This window comes from Miscanthus floridulus, chromosome 19 (assembly GCF_019320115.1).
Source record: "Miscanthus floridulus cultivar M001 chromosome 19, ASM1932011v1, whole genome shotgun sequence".
Taxonomy (NCBI): Eukaryota; Viridiplantae; Streptophyta; class Magnoliopsida; order Poales; family Poaceae; genus Miscanthus; species Miscanthus floridulus.
This window is the reverse complement of record NC_089598.1, coordinates 7060596-7082160: the sequence shown is the minus strand read 5'-3', so window position 1 is coordinate 7082160 and position 21565 is coordinate 7060596. Positions and strand designations below refer to the sequence as shown.

The following is a 21565-nucleotide window of genomic DNA, read 5'->3' as shown; positions in this document are numbered from 1 at the left end:
AGAGATGGACCTTGGAGGCGAGGAATCTGATGAGGGAAGAGGATGGCACGGATCTGGGCGGAAGGGATAAGCATAGGGAAGCTTCTTTTTAGAGAGAGAGAGAGAGAGAGAGAGAGAGAGAGAGCGCCAAAGCGGACGAGTGGAGGAATGGAAGGGATAAGCGCAGGGGATTTTTTTTATTTGAGAGAGCGAGCGGCAGAGCGGACGAGTGGAGCAGCCGCGTCTGGATGGGACGGGCGACCGTGGCCAAGAATTATCGGAAGGAAAATGGAATCAATCAATGCATGGTAGCTCTTTGTATACCTGATGCGGTTATAATGTGCGACAAATGGAAGCTGCAGGAAACCTTTCAAGCGGTGCAGCAGAAACTATATTTTTTAAAGAAAAAAATAGATTTACCGATAAAAAACAGTTTTATTGATAAATAATACAACAACATAGCTGGTTCCATTATCTAAAAAGTACAGCTAGCTCTAATTAATCCTGGCAGTGGCACATGCTATAAAGTAGTGTTATCTCGCCAACACTTGAGAATTGCTGGGAGACCGAATATTATTATGTAGGACCCAAAGTTTACCAAGGCACCAAGACTAATTACTGCTGTGAAAGAGCATACCACAACTCGTCGCATACCAATCCGAGTGCGGGCCGTGTTTGCCACATGAGTGATCTGTGGAGCTCCCATGTTCCCATACAGCGAAGTTGCGAAAACAATAGCACAGACAGCAACTGCAGTCTTGTGATCAACTGGAGCCAGGACGACGTACAAGGCCAAGCCAAAAGCGGCCACCAAACTCCTCGCTGCACTCTGCAGCAAGACCGCCGAAACGTTGAAGTACCAGTTGCGGATGGAGATGTCCATAACCGGCAACCCGGCATAGACGAGAGAACATGTAGCCGCCATGGAGAAGGTGAATGCCAGCGTGTCGGCGAGGATAAACGCGTCGAAAGCATAGCTCTTCCCAGCAAGCACTGCCGTGCCTGCAGCAGCAGCGCCGTCTGCTCGGTAACCTCCAGGCAATGTGAAAGCCGAGGCAAATGCCACAGTCGCGATAAGCGCAGTAACAATGCTCGTCACCTGCGTTGCCTCTGTATATTTCTTTGATTCCTCCACTACGTCTCTTTCGCTGCTGCGTTTTTCATAGGAGAGGTCCGGCCGGCCTCCACCATGAGGAGCTCCTGAATAAAGCAATGACAGGTGTACAACATTTCTTGGATTCTGCAGTACGGTGATACAACTTGCCTAAATTAGTGGCGTGTGCACAGAGAATGAAGAGAAGGGAGATGCGGGTAGGGATATATAAGGTGGTAGAACTTCCAACTTATTAGTAAATAATATACTTACAAATGCATAACCAAACCCTGAAGGGAGCGTAGTCCATGAAAGATCAAGAGGTGTCATCCCATCTTTATTTGCCACGTCCAAGCGTACCAGCCGATTCCTAAGTAGACTTGTGGAGCCGGCAAGGTTCCCAGCACGGACAGCGCCGTGCAGAGCCGTGTCCCCGTTGCTGTCCTGCGCATTCAGAATCATCGATGACAATTGCTGTGGCATTTCACCACAGACATATTGAACCACAGCGGAAGCACCGCTGTGGTTCTTCATCTCGGCAGCAACATGGAGGAAAGTCCGTCCTTTGCCATCTCGCAGGGTGGCGCAGTCCTGACGACGATGACGACTCTCCATGTCGTCCAGCAGCACCTTCACGACGCCAAGGCTGTCAAACGCTGCAGCGACGTGTATGGGGTACCATCCTTGGTCGTCCGCCTGGTACGCCGTGGATTCGTTAGCATCCAGCAGCAGTGTAGCCACTGATTCCGCCGTCGGCCAAACTTTTGGAAACCGTCTGGAAAGAAACCCCGCGCCTGGCCACCCGTTCAACGACGCGGCCAAGTGAAGAGGGGTGCTTCCCTTCTGCTTCCTGTCCCTTTGGCTAGTCAGCCGCGAGACAAGACACGCATTACTACTGCCTTCTTTAGGCTTCATGTCCTTGATGAGCCATTCCAAGATCATAGGCAGCGCTGCAGCCAGACAATTACTAGCACTACGTACGTACCGTGCATGCATAGCAAGTATTAATTAAACTAGCTTAGTTTAATCTTACTTACCTTGGCCACGATGAACATGAACCGCTGCATGCAAGGCGTTCCGGCCATCTGGTCCGGAATAGGACAGCTTGCCTTTGCTCTTGACATACAGGTGCCGCGCAATCTCGAGTTCACCCAGTGAGATGGCCAAGTACAACGGGGAAGCACCAGCATCTTCCTCATCATGATGTGGGATGCAGGCCAGCTCGGGATCCATGGCCATGAGCTGGTCGATGCAGGCCACCTTGTTGTTGGCAGCGCGGACAGCCTGATGGAGCGCGGTCTCCCCAACCTCGTTCTGCATCCTGATCAGGGACGCCTTCTTCACCGCTGCCACGGCCTCGTCACCGGAGGTGTTGGCGATGAGATCAGTGAGGAGGCATCCGATCATGTTGGCGTTCCCAGCACCGGCGGCGCAGTGCAGGGGCGTGTCGCCCTTGAGGTTGCGCGCTTCCAGGGCTAGGCGCACTGCATCGTCTGCACCACCGCCGGCCTTGTGCTTCTTGTTGCGGACCATCAGCTTGGCGCAGTCGAGGTACTGTTGCGTGTCCCCGCATGCCGCAGCCACGTGCAGCAGGGAGTCCCCATCCATGGTCATACCATCCTCATCAAGGACTACCGGGACTGGCGGCGGCGGTGACGACGATCCAGAGGAGGGTGGTGCAACAGCGTCATGAGGAGGAGGAGGAGGTCGAGGATCGACTTCCACTATCGCGTCTTGTGCTCCCGCCGTCACGGACGATGAGCCTTGCTGCTCGTCGCCGTCCTTGAGCAGCAGCAGATCCTTGAGCTGCTTGATGTCGCCGCGGCGAGCAGCCATCAACAGCTGCGGATCAAGCGTGGCCGCCGGCGGGCAGGAAGTTGCCGGGCCGATCGGTGTTGTTGGCTCACCGGCACCAGAAGCAGCCTGCTGCTCGCTTTCGTTAGCGGCTGCCATGGCGGATATCGATCGATCGATCGCTGTGTGCCTGTGTGTGAATCAACTATCGGCCGGATATATGTGTTGGTACGGTGATTCACTTGGGTTGACCCTTGGCCGTTTACCGGAGTCTGTGCTGTTACACCGGCGTTGACTTGTACCATCAACAGCTCCTTCGTGTAAATACGGCTGACAGCACAGATTTCCGGCTGACAGCAGCATCGAACCAAACATGTCGTTGTTTTTGTTTACTTCTTCGCTTCCCGTCTAGCTTGCGTCGTCGTCGGCTTGCTGACAACTCCTCATCAACTGAACCATCTGCGAATTGTACGTCTGTTTGACTGATGCAGACGTCGTGTGACTTCGTTTACTTGGACGCACTGCCGCGCGCGTGCCATCACCCGCCGTCTGTTCGTTTTGGCTTATTTAGCTGATAAGCCATGACCCAACTAACATGCCAACCATCCTTGAAAACAGGAGGGGGGGAGGGGGGGGGGGGCATGGGGTACGGGACTCTCCCATACGCGGCACCGTGCAGCTGCCCACTCAGATGACGACGTGTGGCAAGCTCGGTAAAATTGGCTTGGCAGGCACACAACTGAAGATCCACGTATTGCCGATTTATTGTAGGTTGTTTTTGTTGAACTGTAGATTTATTTACTTGTATGCTTGTTAAAAATATTTATAAATCTAGAACTAAGTTATACAAGATCAAATGAGTATGAATTTTTTACTATAGTTCAAACATACAATAATTATTCCATCATAAAAGTTTCACTATAATTGGACCATAGAAACTGCAGCTACGAATTAATTACAGAAAAAACATAAATCTAAAGCTACAACAAAACATTTGTACTAAAGTTGTCGGTGCAAAAAAAAAACTACAAGTGAATATTTGTAGTTTTGTCGTACGTTGTGATCGGAGGAACCCATATTTCCAACAGGTGAGAGCGTGGAAAACTCCAACGAGCCGAAACGAGTCGTATCGTTTGAGCCCGTCACGCCGAAGATGTCAAAGCGCTCGGTGAGCGTCCCATGTGGCACCCCGGCGTAGCGCAGGAGGGAGGTGGCGAAGAGAGAGCAGAGAAATGCCAGAGCGTTAGAGAGAACAAACGCATCAAAAGCGTAGCTCCTCCGTGGCCCAGCGAGCACTGGTGTGCCGGCCACACCACCACCACCGTCGCCAGCTGACCGGTAGCCTCCGGGCAACGTAAAAGCCGATGCAAATGTCGCGGTTGTCATGAGCACGGAGAAAAGGCCTAGGACTTGTGCTGCCGCTGTTAGATTCGCCGACATCTTGTCCTCGTCGTGTTTCGGGAGGACATACCTTTGGTGGAAGAGGTCGCCCCGATTTTTACCGTAGGGAGCTCCCACTTGTAATAGATAGTTCCGTATGTGTATTCTTGAATCCTGCAACAACGAATATATATAGAAGTAATTAATCAATAAGGTACTAGCTAGTAGTCATCCATGCATTAGCTTGCTATAGACATATATAGGTCGTCGTCGCCTAGAAAACAAGAAAAACACGTCGTCTGTCATCGTGCCCCATGAAAATTCAACGGGTCTATATCTACAATAATATATCAGAAAATTAAACATAGAAGGGAAGGGATATGCAATAATAATGGGTAATAATTTGTCTCTTCGGAGACATCCGATAATGGGTAATAATTAAGGAGCTTGCTTAATGATTAGTTAAAAATCTCTTGCCCATGCATCGGTGGACGAAGTCGATGAAACAAGCGGCCCGATCAGTGGATCGGTGGAGAAGTCCGAGCACCAGGTGATCCGATCACCTAGACGATGACCCTGCAATGCAAACATGTAGAACGGGTAGTACATGATATAAAAATATATGAACTCCGAAGAAAAAATAGCGTATGTAGCTTGACGATCAGTTGGAGCGAAGACGTATTTAATATAAACCGCCCGAACAGTTAGTGTATAGCTGAGTCTCCAGCTCTAGCTATCATGTTAACCATAACGCGGAGCGTGGAGCCCGTGCACGTGTAGGAGGAACAAGCGTCGCTAAGGAGCCGCTGCCGACCACCCATAACGTAGAGGGCAGACGCTCATCCACGTGTAGGGAGGAGCCGGAGACAGGGCCGTCTCTGGAGACGTCCGAGCATCAACAGGACTGTTCGGGGGTTCAGAAAATCGTTTGGAGAGCAAACATGGAGAAAACAGTTCGAAGAAAGATCATGGCAATATACAGAGATTGGAGAATATTTAGGAAAATATTAAAGCGTGACTTAGCTTTAGACAGAACGACTGGTCGGCGGCGTACGGCGCTATCGGGTCGGCGAGAGGATGGACGTCTTCAACCTGGTCGGCGAATCTGCCCCTCAGGACATGTTGGTAAGCGGCGACGGCATTGACGAACCCGAAGGGTAGGGCCGTAACCCCTGGAGTTTCCCAAGCAGCCTCCGATAGATCTAGATCAGAGGGTGGTCGGCGTTGAACCAGAGTGTCCAGAGCCGACTCGGCGATGGAGAGGCAATCGACGAGCTTCAGACCGACCCGATCGATGGATACGATCAGATCGTCGTTGTTGATCTGCCTCCTCTGGTAGCAAGGAAGCGGGCGGCGAGTTGTTGATGAAGGTGACCTCGGAGGTGGTTCCGAGATCAGATCTGCTGTCGCGGGGGCTGATGTAGCCAGCGATGAATCGTCGTCATAGACCGGCACGGATCTCCACGAGATTGATGACGAGAACACGTTGTTGATTTGAGGTCCATCTGGCTCGCCATGGATCAAGCGCACACCCCTACCTGGCGCGCCAACTGTCGACAAAAGATGTTCGGCAGTCCACCGAGGGGTATCCCACAATGGTAGATTTGTCGTAGAGGTGAGCGAGATCAGGAGCGAGATGGTAATACAAGCACCAAGACACAAGATTTAGATAGGTTCGGCAATTGGTATGACGTAATACCTATATCCTATGTTCTGATGTATTGCATTGAGATGTATGGATCATGTAGATGTATGTATCTTGTCCGCTAGGGGACCCCTGCCTCTCCTTATATACTCTAGAGGGGTAGGGTTACAAGGAAAGTAGCCTATTTGGTACTATACAATATCTTGCGGTGCACGCCGAGCAGCATTGTGCACGCCTTGATCTTGTGGGCTGGGCCACCTCCGATGGTGCGGCCCATGTCTTGTCTTATGGATACCGGGGGCCATACCCCCACACTAGGGCCTCCCGCGCTCACATCGCGACCGCCATCAAGCTCGCATCCGCATCGCAACCACCATCGAACTCGCATCCGCCCCCCTCCCAGTCGTTTCAATGGAGCCGTGGAGCGGATCCAGCATCACCCCTCATCGCCTGGAGGGCCTCATTCGTCGTGGCCTCCTTCGCCCGCTGATCGCCGCCGAGGAGTGGCGGCTACCCAGTAATGAGGACGTGCCATCGCCGCCCGAAGGGTATGTCATGTCCTTCGCTCACTTCCATGAGCGAGGATTTGCCATACCCCCTCACAAGTTCCTTCGGGGGCTGTTGGATTACTACCAGGTGGAGCTGCAGCACCTTACCCCCAACGGGATCCAGCACATGGCGGCGTTCGTTGCCCTGTGCGAGGGGTTCTTGGGGATTGATCCTCACTTCTACCTGTGGCGGCATCTCTTTACCATCAATCTTCTGAAGAAGCGGGTCGGCAAGCAAGAGCTGCACGCACCGGTGGGATGCGCCAGCATTCACCTCTGCAACAATCGGGCAGAAGCGTACCCGTTAATGCTTCTGTCGACCTCCAACAAGGGGTGGCATTCGCAATGGTTCTATGTCAAGGATGACGCCGCCGCCCCCTGCCAGTTTTCTCTGGGCACGTCATCGAGGAGACCCCGGGGTCGTGGAAGTGGGGCGTCCCGGTCAAGGAAAAGAAGAACCTCAATGACCTTCTCGCTGCCCTCCAAACTTTGAAGGATAGGGGCATGAAGGGATCAGGGATCATTGGCGCTTACCATGCGAGGAGGGTGGCGCCGCTGATGGCGCGCGTGCTTCCCCTACACCAGATGGCGCCTGAGGCATTGTTCGAAGGGACGGCGCTTGTCGGCGAAGCGCTCCCTCCCTTCGAAGTAGTGCAGCGCATCAAGGAGGCGATGGAGCCTTCGAAGGACACCGCTTGCGTTGTTCTTGATTTTGTTTTTCTGGTGCGGGGCATCCCCCAATGCGGCCAGAACTAGGGTTTATTGACTTTGTAAGTATTCTTTCTCCGTACTCCTTTTTTACTTGAATTTCTGACCCCTTGAAGCTGACCTTGGGATGGCGGGACTAGCTGAGGGTACTGTTCTTCAAGGAAAGCCCGGCTCCATTGCCGAAGGATCAGACCCTGGCAAAAGCGAACCGTATTGCGGCCGAGTGGGACAAAAGAACGAGGGAGCTCAGGAAGAAGGAGCTGCTACAGAAGCAGCAAGCGCGTGATCGAGGAGAGGAGATAGATAGTGATGACAACGACAACGACGACGACAATGAGGTAGCTACCGACGTGGATTGGGATGTCCTGGAGGACGAGGATACGCTGACAGACGCCCATCGGTCCATGCAGGGACCCTTCCCATTCCACGTGGAGGGGAGCGAGTCTGTGAGGTCGGTGGAGACAGCCCATCCTTAGGTCCGGTGGGAGCCGGTGGATCCGCCGCCACACCCGGGGTGCCGGCGGAGGATCGGTGGATGGGAGGGAGTGGATCTGTCGCCGTCCCCGAGGTGCTGATGGAGAGGGATGGCTCTGTCGCTGTGCCCTTAGAGACAAGGGAGATGAGCCCCCCTACCCGAGAGCAGGGGGTAGGCTCGAAACGGTCCTGCTCAGATGAGTTGGGGTAAGGGTCCAAGGGTTCGTCCCCAAAACGTTCCCGCCGCCCAAAGGTGTCAGAGTAGGTCACTGATTCCCCTATTTTTTCTCCCTTTTTATTCTTCTATTTTGACCCTATGCCTTTTACCTCTTGCAGGGTCTTGCGACGGGGCCGCTCTCTGGGGCTGGCGCCCAAAAAGAGCCTTGCCCTTCAGGTGGGAAGGACATTATTGCTCGATGTCGCTCCTATTTTGGGCAGGAGTGGCGCTGATGCTGCGGCCTCGTTGGATGGTCTGGCGCAGTCGGTGGCGCCCGCACCCTCGGTGGTTGTCGAGCAAGCGGTGGCGGAGGTGGCTCTGCCATCTGTGTTGGAGCGAACGAAGCTACCGTCCGTGCCGGTGGCGTCCTCCGTGGCGGGCATGGCATCGCAAGCCAAGGGCCCGGTGTCGCCGGTGGAGGTGGCTGCGACTGCGCCAAGGCAGGAGCAGCCGGACGCAGCCACGGTGGTGTCCAAGGGGGCGGCAGAATCTGCGCCACCGGAGGCCCAGGCGGATGTGATCGTGACCGCGACAATCCTGGTGCCGCTGGATGTAGCCACAGTGGCGTCCGAGGGGGCGGCGCAATCCATGCCACCGACGGCCCATGTTGCGGTGCCCGAGGCGGGCCGGACGACGGAGGACGCGGTCGGAGGATCTCCGAATGTCATGGTGGTGGTGGAGAGGCCCAGCGGGGGGTTGCCCTCGGCCCTGGTGTCGGGGGCAGCTGCTCGCCCGCGCGGGGTGAGTCGCCGCTCCACTGGATGGATCCCTAAGACCCAACATCGACTCTCTTCTCGCTCGACGATGCTGCTGAGAGCATAGAGCACGGGAGTCTTGACGAAGGGATCTCAGCGATGATGGGCATCCTGGATCAGGCCTGGGTCATCCTACGCAATGTCATCATTCCCAATGGTCGGGTATCTATTTGATCTTTCGTCTCGTTTTCTTCTTGTCTTCATGTTTTTCGTATTTTTGACACTGAGTCTTCTTTTCAGTCCCTCATTGCTCGCAGTCAGAAGAAATCCCGGTTCCTCCGTGAGTAGAAGGTGGAATGGGACCGCCTCACCAAGGAGGCCCGGCTGCGTGGAGATTTGAGCGCCTAGCTCACCGTCGCCCAGCAGTGAGAGACCGAAGTGCGTCGGGACGTAGAGGAGATCCATGGGATGTTCAAGGACCTATCGGCGAGGGTGAAGCTAGATGAGGAGGCGGCCGCCAGGGTCCGAAAGGAGTGGGACGAGCTGCTCCAGAAGGACGCCGATGCCCGCCAGCGGGCCGTCGAGCTCCTGGAGGAGCTAGAGACAGAGCGGGATCTCAAGCTGAAAGCCGAGGACAGGTCCACGGTGCTGCAGCAGAGAGTGAACCAGGATGCCAAGGTGATTGCGTGGCTACGCAGGGAGTGGGACGAGCTGCTCCGGACCGAAGAAAGACTTCGCTCGGAGCGCAGCACGGCCCACGATGAGCGCGACTGGGCCGTTCGAGAGCACGATGAGGCGTGTTGGGAGGCTAGGGCCCTCCGGGCAGATCTTGGAGATGCGGTGGCTCGAAGGCTAGAGGCTGAGGAAATTTTCTGCCGGGCTAGGCACGAAACTCGCCGAGGTGCGGGGGACCCTTCTGGTTGAAAGCGATCAGCACGATCTTCTGTGCTCTACCATCGTGGTGGTATGCGATGACCTACATGTGGCGCAAGAGGAGGGGACCAGCTCCCTTGTGACTCGTGCCGCTGGTATCACGGCGTGGGTGGGCCAGCTTGTGGAGGACGCCTTTCACGCCGGGATCACCCAAGCCTTCACTGTTGCCCATTCTCATTATGATCGAGAGATCAACTTGGAGGTAATGAGCCAAGGCTTCGCGCCTGGCTATGAAGACTCCGAGCTGGACGAGATTGAGAAGGCGGTGACTCCCATTGCGTGGAACCTGGCGGATAGGCTGAAAGACATGGTTCTCCCTTCGAGGAAGTAGTTAGTTAAATAAGTTAGTTAAATATTTATTTGTAATATATGGACAAGTGTCGGTACTTTCGTGTTCGAAAATAGATTCGTGACTTTGTTTCGTAATTTCGTTTTATTTGTTTGATCTGACCTTTTTCCCTTTTTTGCGATTAAAAAAGATTTTTGCGATCTGACCCTTCCGCTCGTTAAGACTGTAGGGCATGAGGTGTTCATAGGAAATTTTGATTGTGCTGGTGAGCAAAACTACCATAGTCGTCTGGGTGTGGGCTTTTGTGGTCTTATCTATCTGTTCCCCCGAACCTTACCGCCAGTCTCGATGCGAGGAAAAGGTCTGATATAATGACTATTTCGAAAAAAGAAAGGAGGTACTCGTACCTTTGTCAGCCCCTGAGTGAGATCTGACCCCTTGTGGTTGCTGGGGCCAGATGTTACTGGAGACCGGGGCGAGGGTAGGGAACTTAGTCTTGCACGTACCCTTTACTTGGGATTTTGGCGATCGCTGCGTGATCATGCGTTTTGGTCTTATTTCTGGCCCGGCCTTCCCCAAGCCCTCGCGCATGGTGGGGATTTGGTCAAGGGCCGGCTCATTTTGTGACTGTCGCCCCGTTTGTAGTTTTCGTAACTAGAGGGGTTAAGGCGACATCACTTGCCTCGATGGCTCAAGTGACGCGCTTTATGAGCTCGCTAATGGGGATGTTCGGACGGAATCCGATCCCGTTTGCTTTGCGATAGGGTCGGCAAAGCCCTCGGGTGGTGTTCCATTGCTCCTTGACCCACCTTCCAACAGATTCCCCCTCAATGGGGATTCTATGGGCTTGGCTAGAGGCTGGATTGAACTAGAAGGTTGAGATGACCCTTCCCGCCTTAATGCGGGTCAGGCAAGGGCCGCTGAGGCTCATCTGTGTTTTTCTCCCCTAGCTCTTGTTGGACACGAGGCGGCCTTAGACCCTTCATGGGTCAGCCTTCAAACCTTGGTCTCTCGATCATGGATCGAGCGGCTCGAGCCCCCGGGCCCGTTAGGGTCTGTTAGGGGTCGGCCGTGTTTCACGTGTTACCCCATCCTCGGTTTCCGCAATTGGAAGGGCTGAGTTGACGACACTTGCCTCAACGGCTCGAGTGTCGTGCTCAATGAGCTCGCTAACAGGCGTGTTCGTGTGAAATCTGGGTCCATCATTCGCTGATGGGGTCAGCAAAGCCCTCATGTGGCATTTCACTACTTCTTAACCCGCCTCTCGACAAATGACTGAGCTGTTCGATAGGCTCAAGTGGCCCGTTGGCCTCTGCTCGACGGAGATTCTATGGGTTTGGCTCAGGGCTAGAATCGAACGAGAAAGGGCGAGATGTCCCTGTCCGCTCCTGAGCGGGGTCGGGCAAGGCCATTGGGGCTCATCTCGGTTTTTCTCTCCTGGCTCTGTTTGACGTGAGACGGCCTCGAGCCCTTTGTGGGCTGCCCTTTGAACCTCAGTCAGTCACCGCTCATATTGAATAAGGCGGCTGCCGCTTCGTGATGCAACACGAAGCATTGGAATGCAGCGATTTGCATTTGCAACGTTTGGATGTATGGATTCAATGTATAACTTAATTGAAACGAAAGCAGGGGGTCGGTAATGTTACCCTGGTGGTGTGAGCGATGGGAAGCTCTTACCAAATATGTTAGTGCGGGGTTCGGGTCCGACGTTTGCGACGAGGTCGGTGTAACCTGCATAAGCATTGCCATTTTTTGTTTCTGTCTCTCGACGGTGATCCGAGCCGTTCGATTGATTTAGGCGACCTGACAGCTTCTCCTCGAAGGAGATTCTGCAGGAGGAACCCCCCCAAACCCTTCTCGGGAAGGCAGGAGCTAAAGCTTGTGGTGCGGGGAACTATGAATTTGATTATGCTAGTGAACAAAAACACTGTAGCCGTCGAGGCGTAGGGTCTGGCGGTTCGTCCAGTTGTATTCAAAGTTTTATACCCGCACATCGTGCTTCTGGTTTTAGATGTAAGGAGGGGTCGGGTGAAGAGGATGTCTAAATAGGTAGACACCCTCGGCAGCCCCCGAGTGGTGTCCGTGCCCCTGCCATTGCTGGGGTCAGAAACTCGGTAATGAAATTAACGCGCAAAGTAAGAAAACAGAGGTGCTTATCTTTCTATGGTTGTTCGTTCGTCGTTTTGTCTGGGTCGTCTGATCGACCTAGGAGGCCCATTGGCCCCCCCTGGATGGGGGTTTCATCATCGGGTCATTCTATGGTCCTGCCCGGGGAAACAGAGAGTCGCCTGCATGTGGGTGTGCCCTAGTTCTCACGCCCGACGTGCATTAGTGGTAGGCCACTCCCAGGCAACGTCCTGTTTGACCAGGCGATGTCTCGTCGACCAAAGCGCGTCCTGTCGGTTCTGGCGTGTCCCCTTGGGTTCCCGTTGGCATTGATTTCTCATCTGTATTGAATAAAGGATGGAAGAGGGTTTTTCGCCCCAACCTTTCGCCTTTCCTCAGCCATCGCGCCTCTTCCTTAAATAGGGAGGGGGAGGGAAGTTCTCATCCCATTCTCTCACCTATTCTTGGGCCGCTACCTCTCCTCCTTACTTTCCACCGAATGCGTTCCTGTGTCGCGGTGGGTCCTAAGTGAGAGGGTAATGCCAGGGAGAGAAAATGTCACAGATCCACTCATGAATCTAGAGCGTGATGTCGAGCTAGAGGTCATCCAATAAAGATGAGGTGGTAAAGGCCACCTCTACTGAGAAGGGGCCACTGCTGCCGAAGGAGGAGGGGCATTAGAGGGTGCCGAGCATCGTTGGCCTTGCCATCGTTTGTTGCGGCCTTTCCTCAGCGGGAGACGCCCCCTGCCTAGGTGCCGTTGTCAGGGTTGTGGCTAATGATGATGGCGTAGTCCCTGGACACCCCGAGGAAGGTGCCGTTGTTAGGGTTGCTGATGATGATGATGGCGTAGTCCCTAGACGCCCCGAGGAGGGCACCACAGTCGCCGACGTGGGGCTTGATATTGCAGATGACGGTGCCCTCGAGGATCCCACATAGGGGTAGGGCATCGCCGATGGAGAGCGTGGCACGGCGACCGTAGCAGTTCTCATAGTAGGGCTAGTCAGAAACTGTAATTGAATAAGTTTGTGGGGGAGCCCCCGAGTGAACAGTCTTTTGTATTTATGAATACATTAGTCCTTTTCGTGATGGGATCACTTTGTAAGCGGTGAATTTATGCAAAAATGAACAAATTTTCATCTTTTGTTACGACAAATAGTTTTTTAGATTCCTCTTTTTTTGTGGAAGAGGTTTCGATGCCTTCCGACCCTTCCCATGGTTCAGGTCACAAAAACTAGGAGTGCGGGTGAATCAATTCTGATCATGCTGGTGAGCAAGGAGGTCGTAGCCACTGGGGCGTGGGTTTTCCGCAGTCCTACCAGTTGTACTTAGAATTTGTTCCCGAAATCTTAGCCCTTATGACTTGTTATGAGAAGAATGGAAAACTTAGATAATGTTTGCAAAGGTAACACAGGAAGTGTTTGTAAGATAAACGTACTTATATCGCTTATATCAGCCCCCGAGTGAGGTCCAACCCCTCACAATTTGCAGGGGTCGGATGTCACTAAAGATCGGGGATTTCTGAAGACAAAAACTAATAAGGGAAAGTATGCGTTTATTAAGGGAAAAAATGGTATAGCTGCTCAATGTTCTAGGCGTTGGTGAAGACCTCGCCGTTGATGGTTTTCAACTTGTAGGCGCCTGGCCAGAGTACTTCTGCGACGATGTACGGCCCCTCCTAGGGTGGGGAGAGCATGTGGCGGTCCTTGTTGCTCTGCACAAGGCGGAGAACTAGGTCCCTGACATTGAAGGCTTGGTCCCGCATTTGTCGGCTGTGGTACCGACGCAGCGCCTGCTGGTATTTGGCCGAATGGAGGAGGGCGATGTCACAGGCTTCATCTAGTTGGTCCATGGCATCTTCGTGGGATGCCTCGGCTCCCTATTCATTGTATGCTCTGATTCTTGGCGCTCCATAGTCGAGGTCCGTCGGGAGGACGGCCTCAGAACCGTAGACCATGAAGAAAGGTGTGTAGCCGGTGGTTCAGCTAGGAGTTGTCCTCAGGCTCCAGAGCACCACAGGGAGCTTAGTGACCCAGCATGCGCTGAACTTCTTTAATCGGTTGAAGATCCTGGGCTTGAGGTCCTGTAGGAGCATGCCGTTTGCACGCTCGACCTGTCCGTTCATTCGGGGGTGCGCGACGGCAGCCCAATCGACTCAGATGTGTTGTTCATCACAGAATCGAACAAATTTCTTGCCGGTGAACTGCGTGCCATTATTTGTGATGATGGAGTTTAGTACTCTGAAGCGATAGATGATGTCGAGGAAGAATAGCACAGCTTGCTCGGACTTGATCGCGGAGATCGGCCGGGCTTTGATCCATTTTGTGAACTTGTCCGTGGTGACAAGCAAGTGGGTGTAGCCCCCGGGCGCCTTTTTGAGAGGCCCAACCAGATTGAGCCCCAGACCGCAAAGGGTCATGTGATGGGGATCATCTAGAGTGCCTGGACCGGGAGGTGAGTCTACCAAGCATAGTACTGACACCCTTCGCAGGTGCGTATGATTTGCTCGGTGTCAGCTACTACAGTGGGCCAGTAGAAGCCCTGTCGGAATGCGTTCCCAACCAAGGTTTTTGGTGCGGCATGGTGGCCACAGACCCCACTGTGGATGTCGCTCAGCAAAAGTTTTCCCTGTTCGATGGGGATACAGAGCTGCAGGATCCTGGTGTGGCCCATTTGTAGAGTTCACCCTCCATAAGAACGAAGGATTTAGCGTGACATGTGAGCCATTGAGCCTCCATCTTGTCCATTGACAGCATGTCGCGGAGGAGGTAGTCGAGGTAGAGTGTTCTCTAGTCGTCCAGAGGGTCGGGCTCTGTCGTTGGATCCTCTTCAAGCTCCATGACACTAGGGCCGAGCGGAGCCCTCGATTGGTCAGCCCCCGGGGCTGGATTAGATGGGCCATCGTTGGCCCGCTCTGACCCTTCGTAGCGCACTGAGGGTTTGTGTTGGTCGCTAGAGAAGACACCTGCTGGCACCAGTTTTTGTCTAGATGCCGCCTTCGTAAGTGCGTCGGCCACCTCGTTGAGGTGCCTTGGGATGTGATTAAGTTTGAGGCCGTTGAACTTGTCTTCTAGTCATTGGACTTCTTGGCAGTACACAGCCATCTTGGCATCGTGGCAGCTTGACTCCTTCATGACTTGGTTAACGACCAGCTGAGAGTCACCCCAAATGTTGAGGCGTCGGATGCCCAACTCGATGGCAATGCGTAGGCCGTTGACGAGTGCTTCATATTCAGCCACATTATTTGATGAGGGGAAATGGAGCCGAACCATGTACCTCATGCGGACCCCAAGGGGTGATACAAAGACCAGCCCCACGCCGGCCCTCTTTTTCATCATTGATCCATCGAAGTACATTGTCCAGTACTCTTGATCGATGACCGCCGGTGGTGTCTGGACCTCGGTCCATTCGGCAATGAAGTCAGCCAATACCTGGGATTTGATCATCATTCAGGAGGCATATGTGATGCTTTGATCCATCAGCTCAAGTGCCCACTTTGTAGTTCTTCCTGTGGTGACCTAGCTATGGATGACCTCGCCGAGGGGGAATGATGTCACAACCATCACGGGATGTGACTCAAAGTAGTGGCATAGCTTCCTCTTGGTGATGAGGACGGTGTAAAGGAGCTTCTGGATTTGGGAGTAGCGTGTTTTGGAGTCGGATAGTACCTCATTGATGAAGTACACAGGGCGCTAGACCTTGAGGACATGCCCCTTTTCCTCCCGCTCTACTACCAGGGCGACGCTGACCACCTGTGTGGTGGCCGCTATGTATAGCAGGAGGGATTCTACGTCGCTTGGAGGAACTAGGATCGAGGGCCTTGTTAGAAGTAGTTTCACCATGTCAAGCGCCTCCTGGGCCTCGGATGTCCACTCGAAGTGGTTGGCTTTCTTCAGGAGCCGATAAAGGGGGAGTCCTCGTTCGTTGAGGCGCGAGATAAATCAACTGAGGGTGGCGAGGCACCCTATGATTCGCTGAACCCCCTTTATGTTCTGAATCAGGCCCATCCTTGTGATGGCTGAGATTTTCTCTAGGTTGGCTTCGATGCCACGCTCGGAAATAATGAAGCCGAGCAGCATACCCCTTGGGACCCTGAAAACACATTTCTTGAGATTGAGTTTGATGCCATTCGCTCGGAGTTTCACAAAGGTTTGCTCAAGATCGGCAATGAGGTGGTTATCCCGTTTGGTCTTAACTATGATGTCATCAACGTAGGCCTCAACGGTCCGCCCGATGAGGTCCCCAAAGCATCTGAGCATACATTGCTGGTACGTTGCCCCAACGTTCTTTAGACCGAACGACATCGAAACATAGCAAAACGATCCAAAGGGGGTGATGAAAGACATCGCGAGTTGGTCGGACTCTTTCATCGTGATTTGATGGTAGCCGGAGTACGCATCAAGGAAGCAGAGGGTTTTGCACCCTGAGGTAGAGTTGACTATTTGGTCTATGCATGGCAAAGGAAATGGATTCTTTGGACATGCCTTGTTGAGGCCCGTATAGTCAACACACATCCTCCATTTCCCGCTCTTCTTTCATACAAGGATGGGATTGGCTAACCACTCTGGGTGGTGTACTTCCCTGATGAATCCGAAGGCCAACAATTTTGCTATGTCCTCACCGATGGCCCTGCACTTTTCCTCGTCGAAGCGGTGCAGGCGTTGCTTCACCAGCTTGGAGCCTAGATGGATTTTCAAGGTATGCTCAGCGACCTCCCTCGAAATGCCTGGCATATCCAAGGGTTTCCACGCAAAGATGTCTTTGTTGTCGTAGAGGAAGTCGACGAGCATGCTTTCCTATTCGGAGGAGAGCGTGGTACCAATGCGTACCATTTTACCCTCACAACTGCTAGGATCTATGAGGACCTCCTTGGAGCCCTCTACCGATTCGAATGACCTGATTGACCTCTTTGCGTCAGGCGCTTCTTCGGTGACCTCCTTCTTGAGGGCGGCGAGTTCCCCAGAGGCGACGATTGTCGTGGCGTGGCCACAACACTCGACCTCACACTTGTAGGCGCACTGGAAGGAGGTGCCAATGGTGATGACCCCATGGGGGCCCGGCATCTTCAGCTTGAGGTACATGTAGTTGGGGATGGCCATGAACTTTGCGTAGCATGGGCGTCCTAGGATGGCGGAAGGTTCCGTGGAACCCAACCATCTCAAAGGTGAGGGTCTCAGTCCTGTAATTGAACTGATCCCCAAAGGTAATGGGTAGATTGATCTATCCGAGTGGCATGGCCTGCTTCCCAGGCACGATGTCGTGGAAAGGTGCTCAGATGGGGCGAAGGTGCGTTCGGTCGACGCCCATCTCGTCGAGCATCTTTGCGTACATGATGTTGAGGCTGCTGCCTCCGTCCATTAGAACTTTGGTGAGGTGCTTTGGGCCGACGATCGGGTCGACCATAAGCGGATACCTTCCTAGGTGTGGGACGACATCCGGATGGTCGGTTCGATCGAAGGTTATGGTGGACTCTGACCACCGAAGAAAGGGAGGTGTGGCCGGTTGGGTCATGTAGACTTGGCGGCATGCGACCTTCTGACGACGTTTGGAGTCATAGGCCGATGATCCCCTGAAGATCATGAGGCATCCATCTGGCATTGGAAAGCCGTCGTCCTTCTCCTCGGCGTCGACCACGGTGGGGGTAGGTTCCTTCCCCTGCTCCCCTTTGTTGGAGCCTCTAGACAAGAACTTCCACATGAGGCTATAGTCCTTGAGCGGATGCTTTACGGGAAAGGCGTGGTTCAGGCATGGCCCCTCGAGCACTTTTTTTGAAGTGGTTCAGAGCGCCCTCTGTGGACTTCCGACCACCCTTGCGGTCAGCAGCAGCCACGAGCGGATCCTCGTGCCGTTGCCTCTTATTTTTTCTTTTAGCGGAACGATTGCAGGTGCCTTCACCGGCACCCTTGTCCCGCCTTGCCTTGCCCTCGAGGCGATCAAAGATCGCTCCGACCACCTCTTCTCCTAAGGCATGGTTGGTGGTGATGTCCAGGAGCTCCTTGGTGGTCCGTGGGCCCTTGCGTCCCACCTTATGAACCAAGGACACATAGGTTGTCCCGGACAGGAAGGCTCCTATCACGTCGGTGTCGATGACATTAGGGAGCTTGTTGCACTACCAGGAGAAGCATCGGATATACCCACGGAGGGTCTCACCGACCTTCTGGCGGTAGTTCTTGAGGTCCTATGGGTTCCCAGGCCATTTGTACGTGCCCTGGAAGTTTCCCGCAAAGATCTCCTTCAGATCCGCCCAACTCTGGATCATGTTGGACGGCAGGTGTTCCAACCATGCCTGAGTCGAATTGGCCAAGAATAGTGGAAGGTTGCGGATAATGAAGTCATCATTATCCGCACCACCGGCTTGATAGGCAAGCCGATAGTCTTCAAGCCAAAGCCCAGGGTTTGTCTCCATGGAGTACTTAGGGATATTAGTAGGTGGTCGATACCTTAGCGGGAATGCAACGTTGAGGATGTGCCAGCTGAAGGCCTGAGGCCCTAGGAGGCTATCGGTGTTTGATCATCGATAGCCTACCACAGGGGTACCCGAGGCAGTATGTTCGGGCTTCAGCGTATGCGGAACTCGATGGTAAATGCAAGAGATAGTCGATTTATCCTGGTTCGGACCCTTAATCTTCGATCGAGTAATAGCCCTACGTCCAGTCGACGTTAGCCTTCGCGTTGGATTGATTGTAAAGTGTTGTGTACAATTACTCTCCAAAAAATCTCCCAATCCAAGGAGCCCTGCCCTCCTTTATATAGTCAGGAGGCCAGAGTCCTAGTCGGTTTACAATGAGAGTTCCTAGTAGGATTACAGAGTAATACTACTACTAAGATTACAGGGAAAGAATCCTAGTTAGACTAATTCTCCCTTCCGTGCGGGGTATCCTGTGGGTCCCTCACCGACAAGCCCTCGAGCACTTCATGGTTGAGCTCTGGAAGCCTCGTTTTGTTCCTTCAGGTCTTGTCGAGTAGGAACAAGCGTCGTCCGAGTGATTTCTTGAGTGAAACCATGTAACGCTTCTTGGGATCTTCGAGTGGTGAGTGCTTTTTGAAGAAAAAGTACATCCATCTGGGTGTAGCCCCCGAGCCTCTTGCTGTTTGGCACAAAGGAGCTCGAGGGTCTTTTCTTGAGATCGCCTTGATTCTTCGTCGAAGGGCTCCCGAGCGTGTATCCGGGTTCTTTGTCGAGAAGAGCTCGGATATAGCTTTTTTCGGGTTCTTTTTGTTGTGTGGCCTTGAAGTCGTTTGTCTTGAAGAAGTCTTCTAAGTGATGTGTGTTTTTTTTGAAAAAAGTGCATTCACTGAGTGTAGCCCCCGAGCCTCTTGATATTTGGAACAAAAAGTTGGAGGGTCTTGAATCTTTATGCTATTTGAAAATTCCTTTTTGAGTGTAGCCCTCGAGCCTCTTGCTAGGGTCTTGACTTTGAGTTGTTTAATGAATTGAAAATTCCCCTGATGCAGCCCCCGAGCATTGTTCAAAAAGAGCTCGGATACAGGATCTTGGCATATTCTTTGGTAGTCTGCTGTTGTCAGATGTAGTTGTATGGTGGTGGTTGAGTGTAAATGCCTTTTGTTCATGGGTTGTACTATGTTGGTATATTCTCCCAAATATGCTTGTTGTTGAGTACTGTTCCTTCATGCCTAAGTTCCCTTTCATTATTGAGTTCTATCTTTTCACTGTGTCCTTTGTTAGGCTTGTTCTGTTGGTGCTCCTGGTCCATGTGCACCGCTCCTTCGGTCTATAAATACCCTCCTGGAGTGCTGTTTTGATTCATTGGGCATTTTGTTGCTTGTTCTGAAGTCTCTATAGTCATGAATATGGTAGTTTGTGAGGTAGAGCAGCCCCTGGGTTTATTTTACAGTTCTTGTGTGTCTTTGCCGTAGCTGGAGGGAGTTTTGTGATAGGGATTAGAGGTAGGCTAATCCCACAGTAGCAATGTACCAGGATGTATGTGATAGTAGTTGGAGAGAGTCTTATGATGTGGGCTTCGTTCCTTCATCTGGCAGTTCTGGGTTGATCCTCGCCGCTTGTCTTGAGATTGTCCGATGCAGATCAACACCATATCCAGCATCACATCGGACTTGGGTAGACAGATGCCTACCGGCCTTCTCTGCTCCATGTTGTCCTGTCGTTCTGCTGATTTCTGCCTTGGGTGCACTGCGTCCATCCTTTGAAGAAAATAGTGTAGCCGAATGCGGTTTGTTCTACCGAGTAGCGATTTGGAACACATAGTCGTTCCAGAGCCTAGTTGTTTCTGGGTTCCTTTTTGCTACTTGCTTGTCGTAGTTCTGAGTTTGTTGGGTCTTGTAAGATGTGTAATCTTGTATCCTTTGAAGTCATTTGTAATAGAGAGAATCTTGTCTTCTAAGTTGTCATTCTTTATTCTATTGATTTCCTGGTTGTTTATGAGATTCCCGAGTTCTTTATGTTAGAACCAGGTTGTTATGTTCCTTGTGAGGTAACCTCCCGTTGCTTCATGGCTGATGAGTTCTTTCTGCCTGCTTATGGTAACTCTGTCATTTTGCTGGATGGATAAGTCTAAAATCTGCCCATTGAACTGTACCGTTGTGTGGATTTGTGCCTTCCGTCATTTTAGCTGTGTTAGTAAATGGATCGTTGCGTTCTCACACCATGTTTTAATTGGGCCTGGTGGGCTGTGTTTTTACTGGTGTAAAATCTATTTAAAGGCCTTTGTCCTCCTTTTCTTTGGTACCCTGCCTTCGCCTTGAAAAAAACCTAGCCTTTGCAACTCCGCCATTGCCATTGCCGCCGTCAGAGCCTTCTCTTTTCCTAGTTCTTTTTGCTTTTGTTAGTACATGGGTAGGAAGAAAGCTGCGAGCAAGTCCTAGGCAACCTTCATGGATGAGGAGTCATCTCTTTCCGTGATTGAGAACCAGGAGTTCGTGGCCATGAGGGCTGCCTAGAAAGCTTGGCCAGCTCCGACAACAACTGAAGACCAGCTTCGCGAGCTTGCCGATGATGGTCTGATCCAGAGCAAGGGCATTGCTGAATGGAGAGTTCCAGGCGAGCATCGGGTCCCTGCTCTAGGTCCTAGTGAGATTATCCTTTTTGTCTCCTTTATCCGTGCCGGACTTTGCCTTCCTGCTTTCGCCTTCCTTCATCAATTTCTTGGTTATTTTGGGGTTAGTCTGAACCATCTAACTCCCAATGCCATCCTCCATCTTTCTATTTTCATACATCTCTATGAAGCTTTCCTTGGAATTCCTCCTTCTCTTTCTCTTTTTCGTCACTTCTTTCATTTGAAGCCTCAACCCCGTCGTGAAGACACCAATGTTCTTGGCGGCTGCGGGATTCAGTTTCACCAGGATCTTAAAAGCAAGTTCTTTGACTATGACCTGGTTGATTCTGAGGGATTGGCATGCTGATTGGTTCTATGCCGCCAATTTGATTCCTTCTCTTACCATACATTCTGGATCTGGTCCCTCGGTTAACGACCGGTGGGAAAAGAACTCCCTGACGCCAGACGAGCTCCAGGCGATCCAGCTGTTCCTTGAGCGGATAAGCACTCTAAAGCAGCAGGGCTTGACCGGTTTTGGAATCGTCTCTAGTTTTCTTCGCCGTCGTGTTTAGCCTCTGAAGGAGCAAGAGAACTTTGGCTTCGAGTACTCTAGGGCTGAGGATCCTTCACGCATGGTCTCTGCCCTTGAGTTGACCGACGAAGAGGTACTCAAGCACCTTCAGAAGATGC

The 21565-nt window shown here is 52.5% G+C and overlaps 2 protein-coding genes across 2 annotated transcripts; both read right to left on the bottom strand.

Annotated features, from left to right (window-relative positions):
* Positions 1–481: 481 nt before the first annotated feature.
* Positions 482–2068, bottom strand: LOC136529904 (protein ACCELERATED CELL DEATH 6-like). The gene is made up of 2 exons (XM_066522954.1): positions 1346–2068; positions 482–1219 (listed from the first exon to the last, which is right to left on the bottom strand). The coding sequence occupies exons 1-2, from the start codon at positions 2066–2068 to the stop codon at positions 500–502; spliced, it is 1443 nt and encodes a 480-aa protein (XP_066379051.1). The 3' UTR covers positions 482–499.
* A 33-nt stretch (positions 2069–2101) lies between these two features.
* Positions 2102–3025, bottom strand: LOC136525472 (uncharacterized). Its single transcript, XM_066518446.1, has one exon. It carries the CDS (start codon positions 3023–3025, stop codon positions 2102–2104), a length of 924 nt encoding a protein of 307 aa, XP_066374543.1.
* Between the last annotated feature and the right edge of the window lie 18540 nt (positions 3026–21565).

Coding starts and splice junctions, on each gene's coding strand:
- LOC136529904 (XM_066522954.1), bottom strand. CDS start 2,068: ATGCATGCACGGTACGTACGTAGTGCTAGTAATTGTCTGGCTGCAGCG. Junction 1,220..1,345: donor CAGGGTTTGGTTATGCATTT/GTAAGTATATTA, acceptor ACCGTACTGCAG/AATCCAAGAAATGTTGTACA.
- LOC136525472 (XM_066518446.1), bottom strand. CDS start 3,025: ATGGCAGCCGCTAACGAAAGCGAGCAGCAGGCTGCTTCTGGTGCCGGT.